This window comes from Camarhynchus parvulus, chromosome 24, assembly GCF_901933205.1.
Source record: "Camarhynchus parvulus chromosome 24, STF_HiC, whole genome shotgun sequence".
In the NCBI taxonomy this organism is placed as follows: Eukaryota; Metazoa; Chordata; class Aves; order Passeriformes; family Thraupidae; genus Camarhynchus; species Camarhynchus parvulus.
The window spans coordinates 1,712,458-1,735,230 of NC_044594.1; the positions used below are offsets into that span (position 1 = coordinate 1,712,458).

Consider the following 22,773-nt stretch of genomic DNA (forward strand, 5'->3'; position numbering starts at 1 on the left):
AGCCTTCTGATGTTTACATTCTTGCAATGAACTTTCTCACACACTTTATGGAAATAACTGATTGTTTTGCATTCTTCTACGGAGGAGGAGAAATTTGATGGGCTGCTGGTTTGTCCAGTATCATTGAGAGGTGTCACTTTCACCCTCCAATCCACTGTCACTTTTGGAAATCTATAAATGTTGGAGTCAGAAATGAAACTTCTCTCTTTTTTACCTTGGAGAGTCGCGTGTCCACGTTGTTGTCACGTATTTTATGAAAAATCCTTTTGCTGGGATCCTTTCTCCTGAGAGACCTCAGGAACGAAATGTAAACAATGGTTATCTGCTGCTGTGGAATGCAACAGGTGCATCTGTGATTGGTCTTATGTGGTTGTTTCTAATTCATGGCCAATCACAGTCCAGCTGGCTCGGACTCTCTGTGAGTCACAAGATTTTATTATCATTCTTTTCTACTCCTTTCAAGCCTTCTGATGAAATCCTTTCTTCTATTCTTTTAGTATAGTTTTAGTATATAATTTTCTTTTAATATAGTATATCTTATAAAGGCTTCTGAAACATGGAGTCAAGATTTTCATCTCTTCCCTTGTCCTGGGACTCCTGCGAACACCACCACATGTTGTTTTATTTTGTGTCCTATAGCAATACTGCGTTATTGAACAAGTGCATAGAGAGGGCAAGAAAAGTCACGTTGACACCCAAAATCCAAATTCCAGTGGGTTTTTTTTGGGTCCATTCCCTCAATATCCATAAATCTCATTGTCCACCCAGGTGGACTCCTTGCTCCTGCCCACACGGTCCCCGCAGAGCTCGTAGATGTCGTTGGTGACAAAGCCGCTCTCCGTGCTGGCCAGCGTCACCCAGCCCCTGCTGGAGGTGTCCTGGGGGTCCCTGCAGGGGCTCTGCAGCCCCTCCTGGGCACGGAAGGAGGAATTCTTTGTGCCAGGCCTGGCCCCAGCCAGGTCAGCTTCAGACTGCTTGTGGATCACCCTGGAGATGTCCAGCCTGGGGCTGTCCCTGCCGGGCTGGGGCAGCCACGTCCTGTCACCCTTCGGGGCCACATCCAGCAGCTCCTGTCTCCTGAGGAGGGCAAAAGGAAAAAACCCATGAAATAGCACAGAGGAAAACACAAACCAACAGCAGAGCTCTGACAGCGATTTGGTGATGGGCTTTGAGCCAAGCTGGGCTCAGGACATTCCTTATTCCAATCCAGGCTGCTCTCCTGGGAAATCCCAGGGCAGGACCTGCTGAGGCCCACATCCAGCAGCTCCTGTCTCCTTAGGAGGGCAAAAAGGAAAAACCACAAAAACAGCACAGAGGAAAACACAAAGCAGAGCTCTGACAGCGATTTGGTGATGGGCTTTGAGCAAAGCTGGGCTCAGGACATTCCTTATTCCAGCTGGCTCTCCTGGGAAATCCCAGGCCAGGACCTGCAGATGCTGGGGCAACAAAACTCCTCCTGACATTCCCAAATCCCAGCCAGCATTCCTCCCCAAGCTGCTGTGCACACAGGGAAAGCAAGGAGAGGACATTGCTAAACATTCTCTGCTCCAAATTCTTATTCTTTTATTTCCATTGCTGCATTTTTTTTTGCTTTTGAAGGGGAACTTCTGAAATTCAAAACTTTAATAAAAAAGTAGAAGGGTTAACACATCAAAACTGTAATCTTGGTGATATTTTTCCCTGCCTGCTATGTCTGTGAATGCAAGAAAAGAACATAATGTGATTTACTTAGAGTTTTATTTCCAATTAACTCAGCCTGGAGCACCAACCCCAGTTTTTCAGCATTTCTTTGGCTGCAAACACTCCTGTCAGAGCTTTTTACAGGATGGTGAAATTAGCTGTGAACAGGACAAGGTGTCACTGCTCATTCTGAAAGAACAGAAAAATGCCACTCACCTCTTCATGAGCAGCCAAAAGCAGGAGATGCCTGTGATGGCCAGCAGGAGAAGCAGCACAGGAACGCTGGAAATAAGGATGAAGGCAAGGCCCTGAACAGGTTCTGGGGGTAAAAATGAAGCAGGGTCATGAGAAGAAATTGCAAATTTTTCATGGTTAATCACAGGTGTACAAACAAAACATTCACAAGAAATATAATAATAAATTCACAATAATAATATTAATTATATAACATTCACAATAAACATAATAATAAAATTCACAATAATAATATAATATTCATTATATAACATTCAAAATAAATATAATAATAAAATTCACAATGATAATATAATATTCATTATATAACACACAATAAATATAATAATAAAATTAACAATAATAACATAATATTCATTATATAACACTCACAATAAATATAATATAATTCACAATAAATAAATAATAAAAGTGGCTTTTTCACACCCAAAATACTTGGCACAGCTTTGGATTTTGAACATTTTTACCTCCAGAGCAACCTCCTTATTCTGTCATGGGAAACACTTGCAGGAAGTTTTTTTTCCAGAGGTTGCTTTCTATATTCAGCCTTCCACATTTTGAGCCAAACACTTGAAATGAGGTTTTGAGAGCAGAATTTACCTTTGGCTCTCCCAGCTGTTCCATTGGCACCTTTCCTCCAGCGTTCCTCTGCGAATTTTGGCTTCCAGGGCTCTGTTGCCACAGCTGGAAAGAAGCAGCTTCATTAATTCTGCAGATTTTTTTTTTTTTTTAATAATAAAATGTGAGGCTGTGAGGAGATTGAAGAGGCTGGGAGCTGCAAAGATGTTTGAGGTGCACTGGGATATTGCACTTCAATCCCTGCAGCATCACCCAACTCTGCATCACCTGCAGCAGGGTTTTCCCTGCAGGATGGAGCATGGAACAGCACAGGGAAAGTGCAAACTGCAGGGGAGATTCTTTTTGGGTGTCTTTGGCAATGAATGGCAGAGTATTTCCATTGCAAGCCAGCAGCGGAAATAATTTTTTAAAAAAAATAATTAAATAATTAATCATTGAAATAATTAATGATTAAAATATTTCAATAATTTTTTTTTTTAATTCCCAAACAGCAATGTCCAACTCACCTCTTCGGGAATTGTCTATTGGAGCTCTTGTTGGCTTCTCTGGAAGAAAAGAGAAATGCAGAATTTCCCCATGAGTGAAACACACAATTTCCAACCTGAGCACTGTTCTTCTGTGTTCTCCCCCGATCTGAGACCTCAAACCCCTCATAAAAACCCCCAGGGAATTTATGCCAACCACAAGCAGCTACAGACACTGGGATTTTTTCCTCATTTGCTGCATTAATTAAAAACTGAGGGAGGGTTTCCTGTCCCTGTTAGGTTGGATGTGACACACACACACACACTCAATATCTAAGGAGAAAAAGTTTTTATTCTGAGTGTTCCCCAGCTTCTATACTCTTAACAAAGCCTGATCTTAAATCATTAACTGTACCACAATAACTTATTATATTCATTGGTGCAAAGCAATTAACAATTTTCTGTAAATTCACAGAACTTCTGTAAACTTACAGAAATTTTGTAAATTCTGTAAAACAGAATTTCTGCATAACTTAGAGAAATTTCTGTAAGTTTTACACAATTGCTGTGTAAAATTGTGAGTTTAACAGAAATTTAATAAGGCACGCATACACATCTACTGATGCACATAGTCCAGTTTACAAAAATATTCATGTATCTTTCCTAACCTGTTCCCAGCCTTGTCTCCTTCCTTGCTGTGGATATACTCAAAAATCATCAATTATTATTTAATCATCAATCGTTATTTAATCATCAATTGTTATTTATTCTATTAATTCAGCTTGGCTTGCAGGCCACCTCTCAAGCCCCTCTATAATTTCCGTATTCGGCCACCGCGCTCCTCATTCCTCCTCCCGGGGCCCTGCAACCCCACAGAGCCTCCTTACCCAGGGAATATTTGCAGATGAAGTTGTTTTTCATGGTGCATCTGTCATCGTTCCACTGGAACATGTAGGGGCCCCCCACCCCGGGCGGGGCAGAGGGTTGGTGGTAGAGCACCACGCACACCTCGGCCCCGCACGACGGCTCGTCCACGTACCAGTTCCTGGGGAAACACACAAAAACCACCTCAGGGCCACCTGCCAGCGGCTTGGAGGGGGGAAAAAAGCAGAGTTAGAGGGGTTATGGCACAGCCTGCAGCTCCACTGGGGAAAATGGGAGGGATGAAATGCAGTTATTTGTTCTTTTAATTCAGATTTTTTTCAAACTCCGCAAGCACGTTCGACAAATATCAGCGAGCAAAGGGCTGAGCTCCTCACAACGCCGTTCTTGACGGAAATATCTAAGCGAAATTCCACTGAAAAGAAAAGGGATGAGTCTTCTTTAATTCAATTCAACTACAAGCACGTTCCACAATTCAGTGAGCAAAGGGTGAAATTTCCCTCTGAAGGGAAATTTCCCTCCACTGAAAATGTAAAATGGGAGGGATGAAATGCAGTTATTTGTTCTTTTAATTCAGATTTTTCCAACCTCTGCAAGACAGGTGTTTGACAAATATCAGCGAGCAAAGGGCTGAGCTCCTCACAATTTCCCTTCCCTCCTTCCTGTCCCAGTCAGCATTACCAAAAGGTCTTAGCTAGTGCAATTAACAGATTTTTATAACTATTTTAAAACAAATTTATTTCTTAAATGTAGTGGCAATGAGCATGGAAAGCATGGAATAAACCAGACACGAGGATTCAGTTCTGGTCCCTGGGTACATCTTTAAGAATGTGGGTTTGGAATTCACTATTTTCTCATAGACAAAGTAATTTATTGAACATTAAAGTAACTCAAAATGAGCTGCAATTGTGTAGAAAAAGTCGAAGTTCTCCTGAGTTCACTGAGCCTTGCAGAGGAACTCAGTTTTAACACTTAATTTTAAACCTGTGCAAAAATCATCATTGTTGCTCTCTCAGCCTCAGCGCCTGCAGAATTTTGGCACCTATTTAATGAAGAAAAATGAAAAATCTGAAGCAGAACCTGGCTTCCTCTGTCAGAAATGCACCGCCACAGTCTTGCAGATAATTTCTTTTTTTTTTTGTTTTCTAAGAATAAACCTCACCACCAGCTACCTGTGCTGCTTTTCCAGGCAGTGCTCAGCAAGGAGGCAGCACTGTAATATCACTGTTGGTGAAAAGATATTTTATGCAGCTCAGAAAACACCTCTAAAAGTGCCCTGATTTTGCCAATTGTTCAATCCCCACTGATTCTGCAATGAGCAATGTTCTGCCTGCCAAAAATTATGGATAGGACATAAATAATTCCAGATATCCCGAGGTACTCAGCACGGGAGAACACCCATTTTAAATGGAGTTTTTCCAGCCATTCCAATGCTCTATTCCTCCCTCACTTCCTTCCTCCCCTGGTGTTTTCCTTGGCTTTGTCATTCAGCAGAAAGAAGAGTGTCTCACCAATGGAAGGCAGGAAAGCTGTGCCTGTTTCTTAGCAGCAGATTCTGGTTCCAGCTTCCCATTATCCACCCCCAACATCCGAGCCACAGGAGAGACTTGAAAATATCAAATAATGCTAAAACCTGGTTTTATTTGTTCATTTCTGAGTGACTGAAATGCCTCATGGGCTGCTCCCAGAGCAAAAAGGTCAAAATTTCAAGGTGGTTTTACATGTCTGATATAAGGATGCAAATTGGTGTCAATGTTGTTGCTTTTATAATTTAATTATAACAAATCCTGTGGTTCCTTAGACAAGGAGGCAGAAATCTAAAAATTGCTGTGAAAACTTTAGTTTTCCACGGCTGCAATAAATTCTGCAGCTCTAATATTTTGCTGTCTCACAGGAAAAAATATTATTCCCTCAGGAAAGGAATCACATTTTTTATTATTCAAGACATCAGGTATAAAGTTCATGGGATCTGCAGTGCAGGAATCTTCAGTAGGGGAATAAATTTTTTCATTTTCAGGACAGCAGGTATAAACTTTATGGGATCTGCAGTGTAGGAACTTTCAGGTCATTTGTAGCTGCTTAATCAGAGATTTTAAGGCCACACCACTTGTTGTTTCCCCTCCTTTTAGCCCCCAAAAATGATCAATTTAGCCTAAAGCAGCCACTCCCATGGAGCAGCACCAGGAGGGTGATGGGATGGGTGCAGAAGTATCCCAGTCACATTTTCTGAAAAATCCTCTTTGCCCAGGATTTTTCTCCTGGGAAGCTGAGAAGCCCTCAGAGAAAAATGAAAACAATAATTATCTGATTTGCTTCTCCCGTGTTTTGCTGTTTTGGAATGTGGTTGGACATTGTTTCATTGGTTTCATGTGGATTGTTTTGACTTAATGGCCAATTGGAGCTGTGTCAGACTCTGAGAAGAGAGTCACGAGTTTTTCATTATTATCTTTTAGCCTTCTGTTTGTACCCTTCCTGTATTCTTTAGTATAGTTTAGTATAGCATTCTTTAATATAACATAGCTCATAAAATAATAATTCAGCCTTCTGAGAACATGGAGTCAGAGTCATCATTCCTCCCAACAGCGGGGCTCTCAGAAAATACAACACAGAAGGAGCACAAGTGACAGCTGGGACGTCCCTGCCTGGATTTATTGGACAAAATCCTGAATTCCTGAGGGCCCTGCCAGTCCCACTCCCAGGTACCCACCGAAATTTGGATGAGCTCCCATCTGACCAGGAGTAGAAGCTGTGACACTCAGTGCTGTTGTCCCCCTCCTCCTTCCTCCTCCTGAGCCCTATCCAGAAGTCTCCATCTGAGGCCAGGAGGCTCCTGATCAAGGATTCAATCAGTCTCTGCTCCGCCGGGCTCTCGATGCTGACCAAGTGTCCCCCGTCAGCCCTGCAGGCCAGGTGAGCTTCCTCGTAGCTGGTCCTGCGGGAGGCATCGTGGAAATAAACGATTTTGTAGCAGGGTTTCTGCGTCCCACGCCTGCAAACCGTCTGCCCTGCAGGGAGAAAGAGAAAACTGTCACGGGAATGGCACTAAACGGCACCAAAATTAAAATAAACCATCAGTTTGGATGAGTTTTGTGCTGTTTATGTGGAAAACACAACACAGGTAAAAGTTTCTTGTATTACTGGGCTGGTAAATGGCACCTCCACATTTTTATTGTTGAATCTCAAAGTTTAGGTCCTTTCATGCCCTGCTCTTCTCATGATTTTTCTGGGATTTGCAGATCCTGTGAGCTCCTCCCAAAGAAACTGTGCCAGAGCAAGCTGGCACCTGCAACCTCTTAAAAAACAAAGCTCCCTTGCGAGGGTTCCAAGAGGCTTTTAAAACAATCATTATTTTAAGGAGTTAAATGGTCAAAATTAGAGATTTCCTTATACAAGCAGAGATAGCAAGAATTTATCTTTTATGCAATATATATCTAAATGAAATAATATATATCAATATGTAATATAAATATAATATAGGTATGCTATATATATAATATATATCTCAGCGCAATGTAGATATATAAAGATGCAATATAGATAAATTTATATCTATATTGCATATTATATCTCTATGCAATATAGATATAGAGATGTAATAGATAATATCTCTATGCAATATAGATATAATATAGATATAATATATCAATATGCAATAGTTCAATGGGTATTGCAGTGCCACAGAATCCCAGAATATTTGGGGTTGGAAAGGACCTTAAAACCCTCTCATGGGGACACCTCCCACCATCCCAGGCTGCTCCAAGCCCAGTCCAGCCTTGGGCACTCCCAGGGATGGGACATGCCCAACTGCTCTGGCCAGGCAGGGCCTCCCCACCCTCACAGGGCAGAATTTCTGATTTACATCCAACCTCAAACTCTTGCATTTCCAGCGTCTGTACTGGGGATCACAAGATGAGTTCCCACAGCCCAATTTCCAGCTCTGCAATGTTTCTGCCCGCCCAGGGAGTAAACAATGTCTGTTTTCAGGCTGTCACAAGCCAAGGACTGTCTCATGCAGAAGCAGCAGAGCTTATTTTGGTTCCGAGGGAAGATCAAAGTGAAAAGACACATCATCCAAAATGATGCACTCGGGTGTTTTTTTCAGCAGAGCAGTCCCAATATTTAGACTGTGGAAACAAACAGCTTTGTTTTGCTCAGTAAATATTTCTTTGCAGGCACAATCTGCTAACCTACATGTTTTTACAGAAGGGAAACATTCAGCAACACTTGTGGTGTGCTTGGAACAAATGGATAATGCAAGGACAGGTCACTATAAACCCTGCCATGGGATCATTGCTGGTTTTGCTTTGTCCTTTTATGTTGGTCACTGGAGGAGTGGGAGTTTAAACACCGCTCACACTGGAATTTTTCAGCAGTTGAATAGCCAGAAATGGAGTTTGCTAACATTTTGCACAGGGATTACAATAGGAGCAGGATTTTTACTCCAACAGCACTATTAAAAAATTCATTTCTAGCACAGCCTGTGTTTCTCTTGGCAATTTGACACCCTGAGAAAAAGGCAAAGCCCCTTACCTCTTCTGAGGGAAATGTCCACTGCTGCTGGGAGAGGCAAAAAGGAAAACACAGACAGCACAGTGTCGTTAAAAACCTGCAACTCTCAAAACTGTCACAAAAACTGCACTCAGCTCTTCCCTGATACACAAACACATTCTTTCCTCATTAAAAAAAACAGAGGAAGAAAGTCTCTGCCTTATCAGCCAAGCTCGCCATCGCTTTCAGCAGAGGAAATTAGCTGGAGCTGATTCCTGGCTGCATTTCAGTGCTCGGTCTGGGAGCCGGAATGTGCAGCTCCGAGCCGGCCTGAAAGGATTCCTTGTGCTCCTCACTCGGGATCTGACTCCAGCGAGCTCCCCGGGGCAGGGCGGCGGGGAAAACCGGCCGGAAAAGTTGGAGAAGACCCCCAGAACGACCGAACCCAACCTCCCCCTGCACCACCGCCAAGCGACAGCATCCCTGCCCATGTCGCGACAGCATCCCTGCCCATGTCGCGACAGCGCATCGCGACCCTCCCAGCCACAGAGGCGGGGGTGGCGGGGCCGGGGGGGTCTTTTTGGGTTAGAGAGGGTCCCCGCACAATCTCACAGCGATCCCCGGCGATGCTGAGCCCCTCTTACCGCTGAGCAGCCGCGCCCCCGCCGCGCAGCCCAGCGCGGCCGCGCACAGCGCCGCTGCCGCCAGCATCGCTCCGCCGGGACGGGACAGCGACAGTGACAGCGACAGCGACAGCTCCTCCTTCCTTCCTTCCTTCTCTGCCTCCTTCCCTCCTCCTCCTCGGCTCAGCCCCGGCCCCGCGGAGCCGGCGTTGTCCCGGCGCTGAGCGCTCTTGTCCGGCCGCCGCTCCCCGAGCCCCGCATCGCTCTGCCCGCGTCCCCCTGAGCCCGCCTTATAGCCCCATCCCACCCCCCGCCCACCAGGAGCCACCCACGGGCGGATCCAGCCCCGCGCTGCCCGTTTCGGATTATTTTATTTTTTTTTTTTTGTTTGTTTTGGAAAGGTTTTTCCTTCGCTTTCCCAGCTGTGGATTTGCTGCGGAGAAGCGGGATGAGCTTTAGGGTCTCCTGCTGCTCCAGCCAACCACTGACTTTGTTATCCATCCCTGATTTTTTTAGATTTAGAAAAGTTTTCTAAATCTAACTATTCGGATTTTTTGTTTGTTTCGTTGGTTTTTTTGGAAAGGTTTTTCCTTCTCTTTCCCCCGTTGTGGATTGATTTGCTGCAGAGAAGTAGGATGAGCTTTATGGTTTCCTGCCACTCCAGCCAATTTAATCCATCCCAATCCCAGTTTTCTAAATCAAACTGACTATTTTCAAAAGCTAACTGTTCTAAATCTAACTACAGAATCATTGTATATTCTATATTACATTCTATATTCTATATTCTTGAATCTATTCTAAATATTCTGGCTACCCTGAGTAGGAAGGGATCACCACAAGGAACACTTCAAGTGCAAAATCCTGGGATTGGCTCCAAAATCTCGGTGTTCTTAGCCCTGGGAAGGGAAGCACAGCAAGGGAATTGTGATTCCTGCATGGATTCCTGGGAAGCTGCTCTGCACCTGATTCCTGCAGCCCGGGCTCTCCATCCAGCTCTGTTTATGGCTCAGGCTGTCACGTATTTTAATTGCAAAATTGCTGCACATTTGCTGCATGTGAGACTCAGACATGCATTATTTTGGTTAAACAGAACACTGAGCAGAGCAACAGAAAGGCTTTGCCATATCCTGGACCAAAAAATGCCCCAAACAGTGAAACAAGCAGCAAATTCCTTGCCAAACCAACCTGTAGTGTTCAATACAGGAGGAGGAAAAGGAAAAGCTGAGATTTTAAATCATGATCTGTGCAACAACTGACCATAAATCTGGTCAGTTTATAAAACCAGAAACTGCCATTAATCTCTCAACACATGTAAAGGGAAGTCAGTTCTTCCAGAGGTGGCTTACTCACCACTTTCCTTCATCTGTCATGCCCACCGTAATGCCCAAAAGACCAAAATGAAATAGGAAAAGCTCTGGAATGCACAAACCAATGATAAATATGGAAAAAATGCAAGAGATGCTGACATTTTCCCAGGAAAAGCAGCAAAGTGAATCTGTTCAGGCAGAGAAAAGCCAGGACTGATGCTTTAAAATAGAAGATCGATGGTTTTATAGAAGATTTAAAACTTTGAGCTGCTCTTGGGAGGTTAAGGGAAGAAGCTGATTCTGAAATTGGAATTTTAAGGGGAAGAAAATCCTTAAAATGCCACGAAATCAGCTCAGTCCAGGCTGGAATTCCCTCAGGAATTCCAGAGGGAAGTGTTGGAAAGCTGCTGGCTTTGAGGGTGTGTCACGCCTGGGAAACAGGAGCAGGCTCTGATGTTTCCTGGCTTTTCCAGAAAAATAAAAGTTCTTCCACAACCGCTCTGTTCCCTGCCTTTCTGAACCCCTTCCAGAATGAAAGCAAAATTAAAAAATGGTGAAGCTTCCATTTCCTTCTCTTGGCCGCTATTGAGAAATAAATGGGAAATATACAGAAAATAAAGGAGAGGAGTATAGAGAAACAGCAGGAGCCTTTTCATTTCTAAATCTTGTAAAAATATGTATTAGTACAGCATAAAACAGAGTAGTTATTGCAGTAGTCGTAGTACTAGTAATAATAAAAATAATGGTAATGATGATGATAATAAAAAGAATGGTAATGATGATGATAATAGTAATAGTAATAATAATAATTTTATCCAGGACATATTTTTCCCCTAAATAGAATCTGAGTGTTTAGACGCAGGGAAATAAAACCCAGAATTTGAGCCAAGCAGACAGACTTAGTTCAGCATTTTAATAAACTTTGAGAAGAGGAAGTGCTTAATAGGAACCAACTGAAAAGCTTAAATAAGGAGGAAGGAAAAATGGAGGCTTTTATGTCCAAAATGAAGACGTCATTCCTGAAAGTACCTTTTGAAATCTTGTTTTCCAGCTTATTTCTCCAATCTCTGCACTTATCAGCTTTAATATCTCAGCGCTACTCTGTACAACTGAGGAATTAAATTGTGTTAATTCAGATATTTGGTTCTTAACCTTCAGCTCGTTTGTCTCTGCTTTGTATCCTGGGAATTACAGCAGGAGGAAGGAAAAGCCTTAATAGAATCCAGACCTCTTTCTTCTGGATTTTATTCTCCTGATAAACATCCGGCCAGGCCAGGCCAAACCATTATAAATCAGTAAATCTATATTTCACTGCTGATAATAATAAAAATCCCCAAATGGAATTCTTGCTTTATTGCTCAAATCCAGTTTCTGAGAGCTTTTTAGGGAGCAGAGCGGCCAGTTTGGTAATTTGGTTATAAACTGAGTGTTTGTGTTTCAGCAAGTAAAAACTTGGAGACAGCAATGGAAAAAATAAAAATTAAAAAAATAACAATGGCCAGATTGTCAAGATTCCTTTCATATTAAACTGAGGAATTTAGACTCACTGCCTTATTTCTTGTGGTTTTGATGTAGAAAATTGTCCTTAATAACTTCTTTTAGCTCACTTAAACTTCATTTACCTCCTGTGCCTGGCCTGGAATTCCCCAGCCTGCAGGATCCTCTTTGCTTAAGGAATTTTTTGGATGAACCCACATTCTCTTCCCAATTTATACAATTTCCAGGGTTTGCTCCTTTGGATTTGTTCACATCTCAATCAAATCTGAAATCTGGATTTGAACACTAAGCAATATCCGTGACTGATAATAACCTGAACATTATTCTTATTCTATCCACTGCATTAATTTGAATTTTCTTAGACTTATGGGATGCTTTTGGGATGTCCTATATTTGTGTAAAGCCATTTACTGCTTAAAATGAGTCTTTATGGCTGCCCAAAGCTGCAAACCCTGGCTTTTATCCCTGCTTGGAAAACCCCTCCAAACCCATCAAGTCCAACCTTCCAAGGAATTAAAAATAAAAAAAAATTAAAAAATAAAAAGAAGGGGAGCCTCAGTGAACTGTTGCTGGCTGCAGGCAGAATTCAGAGCAGGCTAATGGCTGGTGATGGATGAGATTCCTTTTGGGATTATTGATGGGGAAGGGGGGATTGCTGACTCGCAGGAAAGGCTTGCAGAGCTCAGCACCTCCTGCAGATTGCTCTGCCTGGCCTGGCTCCCAAACCCAGCTCTCCACTGAAAATGGGGAGTGCTGTGCTAAAATTAGGGGAAAAAAAATCATAATTGCAGAGTCAGGCTGAAAATGCAATTTTTGTGTTTAATGGTTTGCCTGAAATTGCTTTATTTGTGTTCTCTTGATGGTGAGACACACTAATTAACCAGCTCAGTAATTGGGGCTCCAGCAGAAGTTTCCATCTTTTTTCAGGCCATTTCTACTCCTGTCGACTTCCAGTTCCCAAACCCAGCTTTTCCCTGAAAATGGGGAGTGCTTTACTAGAATTAGGAATAAAAAAAGGGAGAATTGCAGAGGCAGGCTGAAAATCTGAGTTTGCTTTATTTATATGATGAGACACAGTAATTAACCAAGTCAATAACTGGGGCTCCAGCAGAAGTTTCCTTCCTCTTTCAGGCCATTTCCACTCCAGCCCAGCTTCTCCAAGGATGGGGACAATTGCCACTAAAGGCTTTAATTTCATTTATTCAACAAGAATAAATGGAGGGACATGTGAGAACAGAGGTCTTGGTGGGCCCAGTCAGAATGGGAGTCAAAACCTGCAAATTTGGAGCAGAAAAAACCGAAAAATCCATTTTATCCTCATGTTTTTCAATAGAAACGAGCTGTAAATGAGGTGGATCACTGGGAAAATTGGCTTGGCAGGAGAGCAGGTCATGTTTTATTTCACTGCCTGTCTGTTGGTGCTGCTCTCTGGTGTGCCCAGCCTTGCTGGGGCTCTGATTCCTGCTCCCAAATTCCTGCTCCCAGCGTTCCAGACCTGTTCACCTGGCTGTGTGGCTAGTGATTGTTGCTTTGGGCAATCAGCTAACCACACTGCCTGGCAGCCAGGCTGAGGGCAGAGCCTGTCACTGCTCCTGCCCCTTCTTCCAGCCAGGTCTAATGAGCTCTCGGAGGTCTATAACACAATATAGAGATAGAACACAATATAACCAATATAACACAATATAACCAATAGAACTCAATATAACACACCTATACGTGGATATAACACAATATAACCAATATAACACAGCTAACAATATAACACAGCTAACAATATAACACACCTATATATGGATATAACACAATATAACCAATATAACACAGCTAACAATATAACACAGCTAACAATATAACACACCTATACAGAGATATAACACAATATAACCAGTATAACACACCTATATAAGAGATATAACACACCATAACCAATATAACACACTTAACAATATAACACAGCTAACAATATAACACACCTATATATGGATATAACACAATATAACCAATATAACACAATATAACCAATATAACACACCTATATAGAGATATAACTCAATATAACCAATATAACACAGCTAACAATATAACACACCTATATAGAGATATAACTCAATATAACCAATATAACACACCTAACAATATAACACACCTATATATGGATATAACACAATATAACCAATATAACACAATATAACCAATATAACACACCTATATAGAGATATAACTCAATATAACCAATATAACACACCTAACAATATAACACACCTATATAGAGATATAACTCAATATAACCAATATAACACAGCTAACAATATAACACACCTATATAGAGATATAACTCAATATAACCAATATAACACACCTAACAATATAACACACCTATATATGGATATAACACAATATAACCAATATAACACAATATAACCAATATAACACACCTATATAGAGATATAACTCAATATAACCAATATAACACACCTAACAATATAACACACCTATATATAGATATAACTCAATATAACCAATATAACACAGCTAACAATATAACACACCTATATATGGATATAACACAATATAACCAATATAATACACTTAACAATATAACACACCTATATGTAGATATAACACAATACAACCAATATAACACACCTATATATAGATATAACTCAATATAACCAATATAACACACCTAAGATAACTCAGCTAACCTTGGAGGCATAAAAATCAGCAAAATGGCTTCTGCTGCAGTGTTAGAAACAAAAAAGGTTTAATAGAAGGCAAAATAACAAACAGAAAACCAAGTACCAGAAGTTCTTGCTCCTGGTAAAGAAAACACCTTACAAAAGCAATTAGTTTCTTTGTTCACTCCTTTTTTAGTTAATTGCCCAAGCAGGACTTTTTGGCTCCTGTGCAATTAACTATCCTGAAGTTTGAGGTGAAGTCTCCTGTCACGGACACATTTTATGAAAAATCCTTTTGCCAGGATCTTTTCTCCTGAGAAGCTGAGAAGCCTCAGAGGAAAAGAAAAACAATGGTTTTCTGCTGCTGTGGAATGCAACAGGTGCATCTTTGATTGGTCTCATGTGGTTGTTTTTAATTAATGGCCAAGCACAGTCCGGCTGTCTCAGACTCTCTGGTCAGTCACAAGATTTTATTATCATTCCTTTCTATTCCTTTCAAGCCCTCTGATGAAATCTTTTCTTCTATTCTTTTACTATAGTTTTAATATACAATTTTCTTTTAATATAATATATATCATAAAATAATAAATCAGCCTTTTGAAACATGGAGTCAAGATTCTCATCTCTTCCCAATCCTGGGACCCTCAAACACCACCACAATCCCCCAAGCCTGAGGTGGCTTTTTTCGCCTAATCCAGGAGAGAAACTTCTTTCCTTTTTGAAAAAAACAAATTATAATTTTGTCACTTCATCAACAAAGAGCACACTCCTACATTTCACCCCTATTTTTCTTTCCAAAATCCCCTCCTACAGCAAGTTCTGGCATTAATCATTATTTTCTCCAATTAAAAATCTTACTTAAGCTAAGTGGTGATTATACCTACAGTGAGTTTAATATCCACTCCACATTTCAGGAGTTTTTACTTATAAAAGCTGCAGTGAACACAACATAAAGACCATTTCAAGGGTGCAAAGGCAAAGTAATTAAAACACTAAAATACAAATTACTACACAGCACCATGCTGCATTTGAGTCTAATCATTGCTCAGAACTCCCTTCACTTGCCTTGCTTAATAAAACATGAATAAAAAATAGAAAATCATTGATATCTGGCAGAGAAGCTGAAGGATGCAACCTAGAATAATTCACAGGCCAGTCGGTTTGTCTTAAAAATTAAGTATACAGTAAATTAATCATTTAAAACAGGATTCTTGGTCCAGGAAAATTCCTGAAGATTTTAGCACCAACTTCAAGAAATCCAAGGTTTCACTTCCCATTACCAACATGTAGCACACACTGACACGGGCAGGTAAAACTCTGGGAACAAAGCTGCAGATAAATCCCATTATTGATGGTTTTGCAGTAGGAAATTGGGAGTTTCCAGGCCGAGGCTGGAGCAGGGAATGCTGTGCCTTGTTTTGATGGCAGTGAGGTTAGTGATTGTGGGATGATGGAGACAATCAGCTAACTACACTGCCTGCAAACCAAGCACTTCTCCTGGAGTCGTGGAATGCAAACCTGCAACGAAAGAAAAAACTTCCAATAGTTATATTCATATTCTCCATCTCCTCAAATGCTCTTAAAATAATAAAGAATTGGCAATAATGGAAAATATTGGTCATATCACCCTTATTCTGCTAAATTCCAAATATTTATATTCATATCTATATTTATATGTATATATGTATATGTATATGTATATGTATATGTATATGTATATGTATATGGTATATTTATATTTATATTTATATTTATATTTATATTTATATTTATATTTATATTTGAGGTGTATTTCCATTATATGTAAACACACATATTTACATATGTACCCAATATAAATTAGAGGTAAATATATATTAGATATAAATTTCTATTAGATGCAAATATACATCTAATATACATATTTAGATGTATATAAATATACAATAAATATATATTTATATTCATATTCATATACTTATATAGTTTAAATATATTTACGTATTATATTTGTATCTATATTTAGTATTTAGATTCCTCCCTGTTCCCTTCCTCAGGAGCCTTTCCCTGGCAGAATTCCTCTGGGGATGTTCCCATCTTTTCCGTGAGGATGCTCCCACCTTTTCTCCTGGGTTGTTCCCACCTTTTCTCTGGAATGCTCTCATCTTTTCTTCTGGGATATTCCCATCTTTTCACCTAAGGATGTTCCTATCTTTTCTTCTGGGATGTTCCCATCTTTTCTTCTGATCTTTTCCCCTGGGTTGCTCCCATCTTTACCCCTGGGATGTTCCCATCTTTTCCCTGGGGATTTTCCCATCTTTTCTTCTGACCTTTTCTCCTAGGATGATCCCATCTTTTCCCTGGGGATGTTCCCAGCTTTTCCCTGAGGATGCTCCCACCTTTTCTCCTGAGATGTTCTCTCCTTTTCTCCTGGGATGTTCCCACCTTTTCTCCTGAGATGTTCTCTCCTTTTCTCCTGGGATGTTCCCACCTTTTCTCCTGAGTTGCTTCCATCTTTTCCCCTGGGGCTCCTGGCTCCGAGTGTCCCCAGGCCAGCCCCGCCTGGGAGCTTTGTGTACTCCTGTCACCATGGCCACCCCACCAGAGGGACCTGGGGACAGCTCAGGTGGCCCCAGCCGTGGGAGCTTTGTTGCAAGAGAGGTTTCCATGGGCAAAGCCAACATGGGAAACACACCCAGAGCTTGGAATTTCCACCCAAACGGCCCCAGGGGAGGGTGAGCCCTGGTGGCACTGGTGGCAGTCCCAGCTGGTGGCCCTGGGGCTCCAGGCTGGTGTAATTCCCACCAGGAATCCCCAGAAGAGCTCAGAATCCCCAGAATGCCCAGAATCGGGGTGAGTGTCCCGTGCTGTGCCACCTCCTGCACCTCTCCCCTGGTTTTTGGGGTCTGCCCAGCCACTGCTCTTGGATCTGTCCAGCTCTGAAAATCATGGCACACACACACAGAGGAAGCAAACTCAGAAAATTTTAAGAGTTATGGCAACAGCTCTTAGACTCCATAAAATAAACCCAGGGGGCTTTGCAGTCTTTCCTTTGTTGTTTAATTTTAGAACATCTTGGGTCAACACCACTGGGGTTTTTAGGTTTATTTTATTACTTGAATCACTAAATCTTAAATCAAATTCTAGCAATATGGAGTACTCAAACCCTCACAATTTTTGTGGTGGTGATCAGAATCAGCTTCTGGTTCACTCCAGTCCACAATAATTCTTTTTACAGAGACTGCATGGCTTAAGTGCAGGTGTGTAAATTTGTAACCTCCAGGTAGGAGGTTTCTTCTGCCTCTGATTTAGTGGTCCATGGGATTGGTACTTCTGGATGTGACCAGGACAGTGACCAAACAAAAGCAAGCTGCATTTCCCTCAGGAGATTGTCACCAAAGATGTTTTTCCCTATGGAAATCACTCAGCCTTTCTGATTTTTATATCAATATCTACAAACTGCAGCTGCTTACCTGGAGGAACAGCCTGCCTTCCATCACCCACAAAAATCAAATGCCTTGCAGAGGGGCGATTGCACTTGGCTTCTTTATTCCCATTTTATTCCTTTAAAGCAGGAAAACTGCATAAAAGTCCTGCAGGGGTGGCTCCAGACAGAGTGTGCTTGGGGGAGCAGTGTTTGCTCTTGGTTTGGGCTGCAGTTACTACAGAAACTGTCCCTGGGTCTGTCCCTGCCGGGCTCAAGCCTGGGCTTGCCTGCTGACCCAGGGACAGCTCATTTAATCTGGCTGAGAATGCCCCTGCCCAGCTGGGGGCCCATTCCAGTCCCACTCAAGGCTTTGGACACATTTCCCTGGTTTCAGAGAGCTCTGGATCAGTCCCATGGATATCCAGGCGCTGGTTTTTAGTGGTTTGGCTTTTTTTTTCCCTGTTCCTAATAAGGATTAAAACAGCATCATGTTCCAAAAGGCACAAACATCTCATTTATCTCCTCAGAACTGTCCATGCTGGGTTCTGCTAAATCTGCTGGGATGAGAGGAATTCCTGTTTGGATGCAGCTGGGGATGAGCGGGAGCAGAGTTTGTTGGCTGCTCTTTTATGGCCACGCCAGTTTTGGTCCAGGAATTCCTGGGGCTGAAATGTGCCAGGGTGAGGAATGATGAGGGAATTCTGCACTCCCCACCACGGCTGCTGCTGCTTTAGCTTGGGTAGCTCAAGAGTAAAAGGAAATCAAAGGCGAGAGGAAGAGGTCATGGCTTTTACTAGGATATTGAGGAAAAATGATGTGAAATCAAAGAAATCAGACTTAATATCCAGACTTTGCCAGAAAGAAAAAATCATCCCTAGAGGAATCCCAATCTGTGAGTCTGGGATTGTCTAGGAAATCCAGAGTGGATTAAATGTACTGAGAAGAACTTAGACATTTAAAGTTATGTGCATCACCCCTAATTTTAAAGTGGAAAACCTTGCTTTTTGACATTTCCCAATTTTGTCAGCTCAGAGAAGGAGCTGATGCAGGAATGAAGCCAAGGAGATTGGGAATATCTTTGGAACAGGTTGTTAATTAATCCAGCACACACCTGCAGCTCCTGCACACCTGAAGATTCTTACATTCCTCAGCTCCACATGGGTCCTGTTCCATAAAAACCTGACCCAGCTCTACCAGGGAAAGAGGGAGGGAGCTTTTGGCTGTTGGGGTTGCTCCTGTGTGACTGATCCAGGGCCCTGGGGGGTTTTATCTGGTTTTTTTTGGTGCCTCTTTAAGCTGTTTGTGAAGTTTATCTCAAGTTTTTACTGTCTCTGCTGTGAAAAGGTGGTATTTTGTTTGGTTTTTTTTTTTTCTATATAAAAGCTCTCTCTTTGTAAGGTCTGCTGCTTATAATGTATGTGAAAAATAAGAGCTATTATGTCTTAAGAAAAACTCTTTTTTATCTTCTAATTTGCTTAGTGCAGATACCTTCTAGTAATGCATTAGAGTGGTTTTAATATCCCAAACTAAATTTAAAATGCTGTTTGGCAGTCAGGCTCATCCAGGCTCTTTCTCTCCTGGCTTGTGTGGATTTTGCAGCATCAGTTTTTGGAAGCTGACAGTGCCTTAATGTTATTAAATCTCTGCTGTGCTGTTCCATCCCTGCTCCAGCACCTCCTGTGCTCCAATTTAAGATGAAAGATGAAATTGCTGCCACGGTTTTCTTCATCACCAAGCTGGTGAAGAGGGAGGACAGGCTGAGCAAGCACAAAATGGAGAAGTTTGCAGCCAAGCTGACCACGCTGCTGTTTGAAAAGTACAAAAATCACTGGTACCTGGACAACCCCTCCCGAGGGCAGGCCTTCAGGTGAGGGGGGCTCAGGAGAGAATGTGGAGCCTCAGGTTGGCATCCAAGAGGCCTTAAAGTGAAATAAATAATGCAGAGGGAACCACCAAGATATCCCTTAAGCATGAAGGAAAAATTATTAATTTGTGAAAATTACTTTTTTTTTTTTTAACCTGTGAATGTGTGATTAGAGGTGGGAAACTGAGGTGGAAATATTTTTATTTTTACCTGGAAATGTGGGATTAGAGAACTGAGGTAGAAATATTTTTTTAACCTGTAAATGTGGGATGAGAGAACTGAGGTGGAAATGGTTTTTTTACCTGTAAATGTGGGATTAGAGAAGTGAGGTGGAAATATTTTTTTAACCTGTAAATGTGGGATTAGAGAAGTGAGGTGGAAATATTTTTTTAACCTGTAAATGTGGGATTAGAGAAGTGAGGTGGAAATGGTTTTTCTACCTGTAAATGTGGGATTAGAGAACTGAGGTGGAAATATTAAGACAAATGTCTCAAGTAGCCCCTGACTCCCAGGATGCAGAATTCAGGTGGTCTTACAGCGACTTTTGGGATGGTTTTGTTTTAAACACTCAAAGCAGGGACTTGCCTCATCAGCTACTGAAGAGAACTAAAATCGAAGTCCTCTTTGAGCTGATGAATCAACTCGTGAGGCTGAATTGCTGTTTGGGGCTGCGAGTGAGAGCCTGCATCAACAAGTTAAAAGTGCTGAGACAATAAATTGGGATTTTGGGCGTGCTCTGCATGATTAGACCCTGCAGGGCTGCAGTGCCATCCGCAGTGACGTCTCTGCTGTCCCCAGGTGCATCAGGATCAACAGGCACCGGGCTCGGGAGCCGCTGCTGGAGCAGGCGTGTGTGCAGAGCGACGTGGACTTCGAGCTGCTGGGGCTGCCCAAGGAGATGACGCTGTGGGTGGATCCCTTCCAGGTGTGCTGCAGGTGAGCTCCAGGGCGTGCCTTGGCGCTGGGTTCGTGGGGAACGATGGATCTGACTCCGCGTTCTCAGAAGGCTAATTCGTTATTTTATAATACTATATTATACTATGATATAGTCTGCTATATTATATTAAATTATAGTATATTATAATTTAATATGATATATATTAAATTATATAATATATTAATATTATATAATTATATTATATATTTATATTTACATTAATAGAAGTATATAATATAAATGTATAAATTATATAATATCTATACTATATTCTAGTATATGGAATATATTAAATGTGTTGTATATATAATTATATAATATACTACGCATATTATATAATATATATTACATATATACTATATTATATATAGTATATATACTATATTATATATAGTATATATAATATATAATATATAGTATATATTATATATAGCATATAGTATATATACTATATATTATATATAGTGTATATTAATGTATTATATAAAATATCTATTATATATTTATATTATATATGATATATAAAATATAGAGTATATGATAGATATTATCGTGTAGATGATATAGGATATATATAAATATATATTATACATTAAATTATGTTAAATACGAAATTATACTATACTAAAGAATATAGAAAGGATGCTTACATAAGGCTAAAAAGATAATAGTGAAAACTTGTGATGCTCTCCAGAGTCCTGACACAGCTTGGCACTGATTCACCGAAGGGTGAAAACAACTCACAGTAAAAACTAATGAAACAATCTCCAAACGTGTTCCAAAGCAGCAACACACAGGAGAAGCAAATCAGATCATTGTTATTTTTTTCTCTGAGGCTTCTCAGCTTCCCAGGAGGAAAATCCTGGCCAAGGGTTTTTTCAGGAAATCTGTCAGTGCCAGCAGCACTCAGGTGAGCCCTTGCAGGTACGGCGAGAGGAGCCGGCCCTTCACCGTGGCACACTTTGGTGGGGAGGAGAACCCCGAGCTGCCCCAGCAGATCAGCCTGGCCGTGGGCAGGGCAGCCCTGGACTATCACTCCAGCAGCTCCTCGGACGAGGAGAGCTTCAGCAGGGAGCCCAGAGCCATCCCCACCGTCAGCAACCCCAACAGCATCTACCAGGTGAGCCGGGGCTCTGGGGCAGCTCCTCACCCTAAAATCCCTCCAGAGAGCTTCTGGCAGGCGGGGTCAGGCTTCTCTCCCAAGGACAGGATGGGAGCAAACAGCCCTGAGCTGCTCCAGGGGAGGTTCAGGTTTGATTTCTCCCCTGGCAGGGTTTTCCAGCCCTGGCACGTGGTGTCACTGTCCCATAAAAGTTGGTTTTCAATGTCACGCTTGCCCACGCTTTGTGAAGCAAAGTTTAGGAATTGTGGCCCCATTTCTTGCTAACTAATTCTCATTATACCACTCCACATGTATTAACTATTTAAAGAATTGAATTGTTCCGCGGGGCGGTGACCAGCCCTGATGGAGTCACCTGGAAGGGTTTAGAAGTTGTGGCATTTGGGGACACAGCTCAGGGCACAGCTGGGCTTGTCCTTGGAATGCTTTCCCAGCCTCCACGGTGCTGTGGGCGGGATGAGCAGTGTATGAAGTGTTTGAAGAACGGAGTTTTGTCCGTGGGGTGGTGACCAGCCCTGATGCTGTCACCTGGAGGGTGTTTAAAGGATGTGGCACTTGGGGACATGGCCTAGGGCGGAGCTGGGCTGATCCTTGGAAGGCTTTCCCAGCCTCAGCAGTGCTGTGGGTGGGATGAGCTTTGGGAGGAGGCAGAAGGATGGCTCAGCTTCCTCAGGAAGGAGTGGGGTGGGACTGGGGTGTCCTGACTGCTCCCCCTCCCTCCCCAGCACACTTTAACCTTGTTTTCCCCCGTTTTTGCTGCTCAGTTTGGTGACTTCTGCAAGGCTCCCCCCCAGCCCTGGTGGCAGTACCTGCACAGGAAGCCCCACCTGGCCGAGGGCTCCCACCCTGGCCAGCACAGGGGCTACAGGACCTACAGACCCACGGCCACCTTCGCTGGCCCGCGGGTGGACAGGTACCACTGGATCAACACCAAGAGGTAGAGCCAGGGCTCCTCTGGGACTTTGGAGCCCTGATTTTGTGAGGGGGTGAAGG

The 22,773-nt window shown here is 42.1% G+C and overlaps 2 protein-coding genes across 4 annotated transcripts; one reads left to right on the forward strand and one right to left on the reverse strand.

Annotated features, from left to right (window-relative positions):
- Nucleotides 1-549: 549 nt before the first annotated feature.
- On the reverse strand, nucleotides 550-9,171 carry LAYN (layilin). Of its 3 annotated transcripts, none has more exons than XM_030964947.1 (8): nucleotides 8,993-9,171; nucleotides 8,391-8,414; nucleotides 6,568-6,865; nucleotides 3,866-4,023; nucleotides 3,021-3,059; nucleotides 2,536-2,619; nucleotides 1,897-1,999; nucleotides 550-1,077 (listed from the first exon to the last, which is right to left on the reverse strand). In XM_030964947.1, the coding sequence occupies exons 1-8, from the start codon at nucleotides 9,057-9,059 to the stop codon at nucleotides 738-740; spliced, it is 1,113 nt and encodes a 370-aa protein (XP_030820807.1). In that variant the 5' UTR covers nucleotides 9,060-9,171; the 3' UTR covers nucleotides 550-737. The 3 variants fall into 3 exon arrangements, with proteins under 3 accessions (XP_030820807.1, XP_030820806.1, XP_030820808.1); XM_030964946.1 differs by having other exon boundaries at nucleotides 8,391-8,417; XM_030964948.1 differs by lacking the exon at nucleotides 8,391-8,414.
- A 10,382-nt stretch (nucleotides 9,172-19,553) lies between these two features.
- On the forward strand, nucleotides 19,554-22,721 carry BTG4 (BTG anti-proliferation factor 4). Its single transcript, XM_030965010.1, has 4 exons — nucleotides 19,554-19,726; nucleotides 20,522-20,659; nucleotides 21,585-21,780; nucleotides 22,545-22,721. Exons 1-4 carry the CDS (start codon nucleotides 19,554-19,556, stop codon nucleotides 22,719-22,721), a joined length of 684 nt encoding a protein of 227 aa, XP_030820870.1.
- The last annotated feature ends 52 nt before the right edge of the window (nucleotides 22,722-22,773 follow it).

Excerpts from the sequence above, each read along its gene's own strand:
- BTG4 (XM_030965010.1), top strand. The coding sequence starts at position 19,554 with ATGAAAGATGAAATTGCTGCCACGGTTTTCTTCATCACCAAGCTGGTG. Across the intron at positions 20,660-21,584 it reads CCCTTCCAGGTGTGCTGCAG|GTACGGCGAGAGGAGCCGGC; the intron begins GTGAGCTCCAGG and ends GAGCCCTTGCAG. Across the intron at positions 21,781-22,544 it reads ACCCCAACAGCATCTACCAG|TTTGGTGACTTCTGCAAGGC; the intron begins GTGAGCCGGGGC and ends TTTGCTGCTCAG.
- LAYN (XM_030964946.1), bottom strand. The coding sequence starts at position 9,059 with ATGCTGGCGGCAGCGGCGCTGTGCGCGGCCGCGCTGGGCTGCGCGGCG. Across the intron at positions 6,866-8,390 it reads GGACATTTCCCTCAGAAGAG|GGCAGACGGTTTGCAGGCGT; the intron begins GTAAGGGGCTTT and ends TTCTCCCTGCAG. Across the intron at positions 2,000-2,535 it reads AACAGCTGGGAGAGCCAAAG|AACCTGTTCAGGGCCTTGCC; the intron begins GTAAATTCTGCT and ends TTTTACCCCCAG.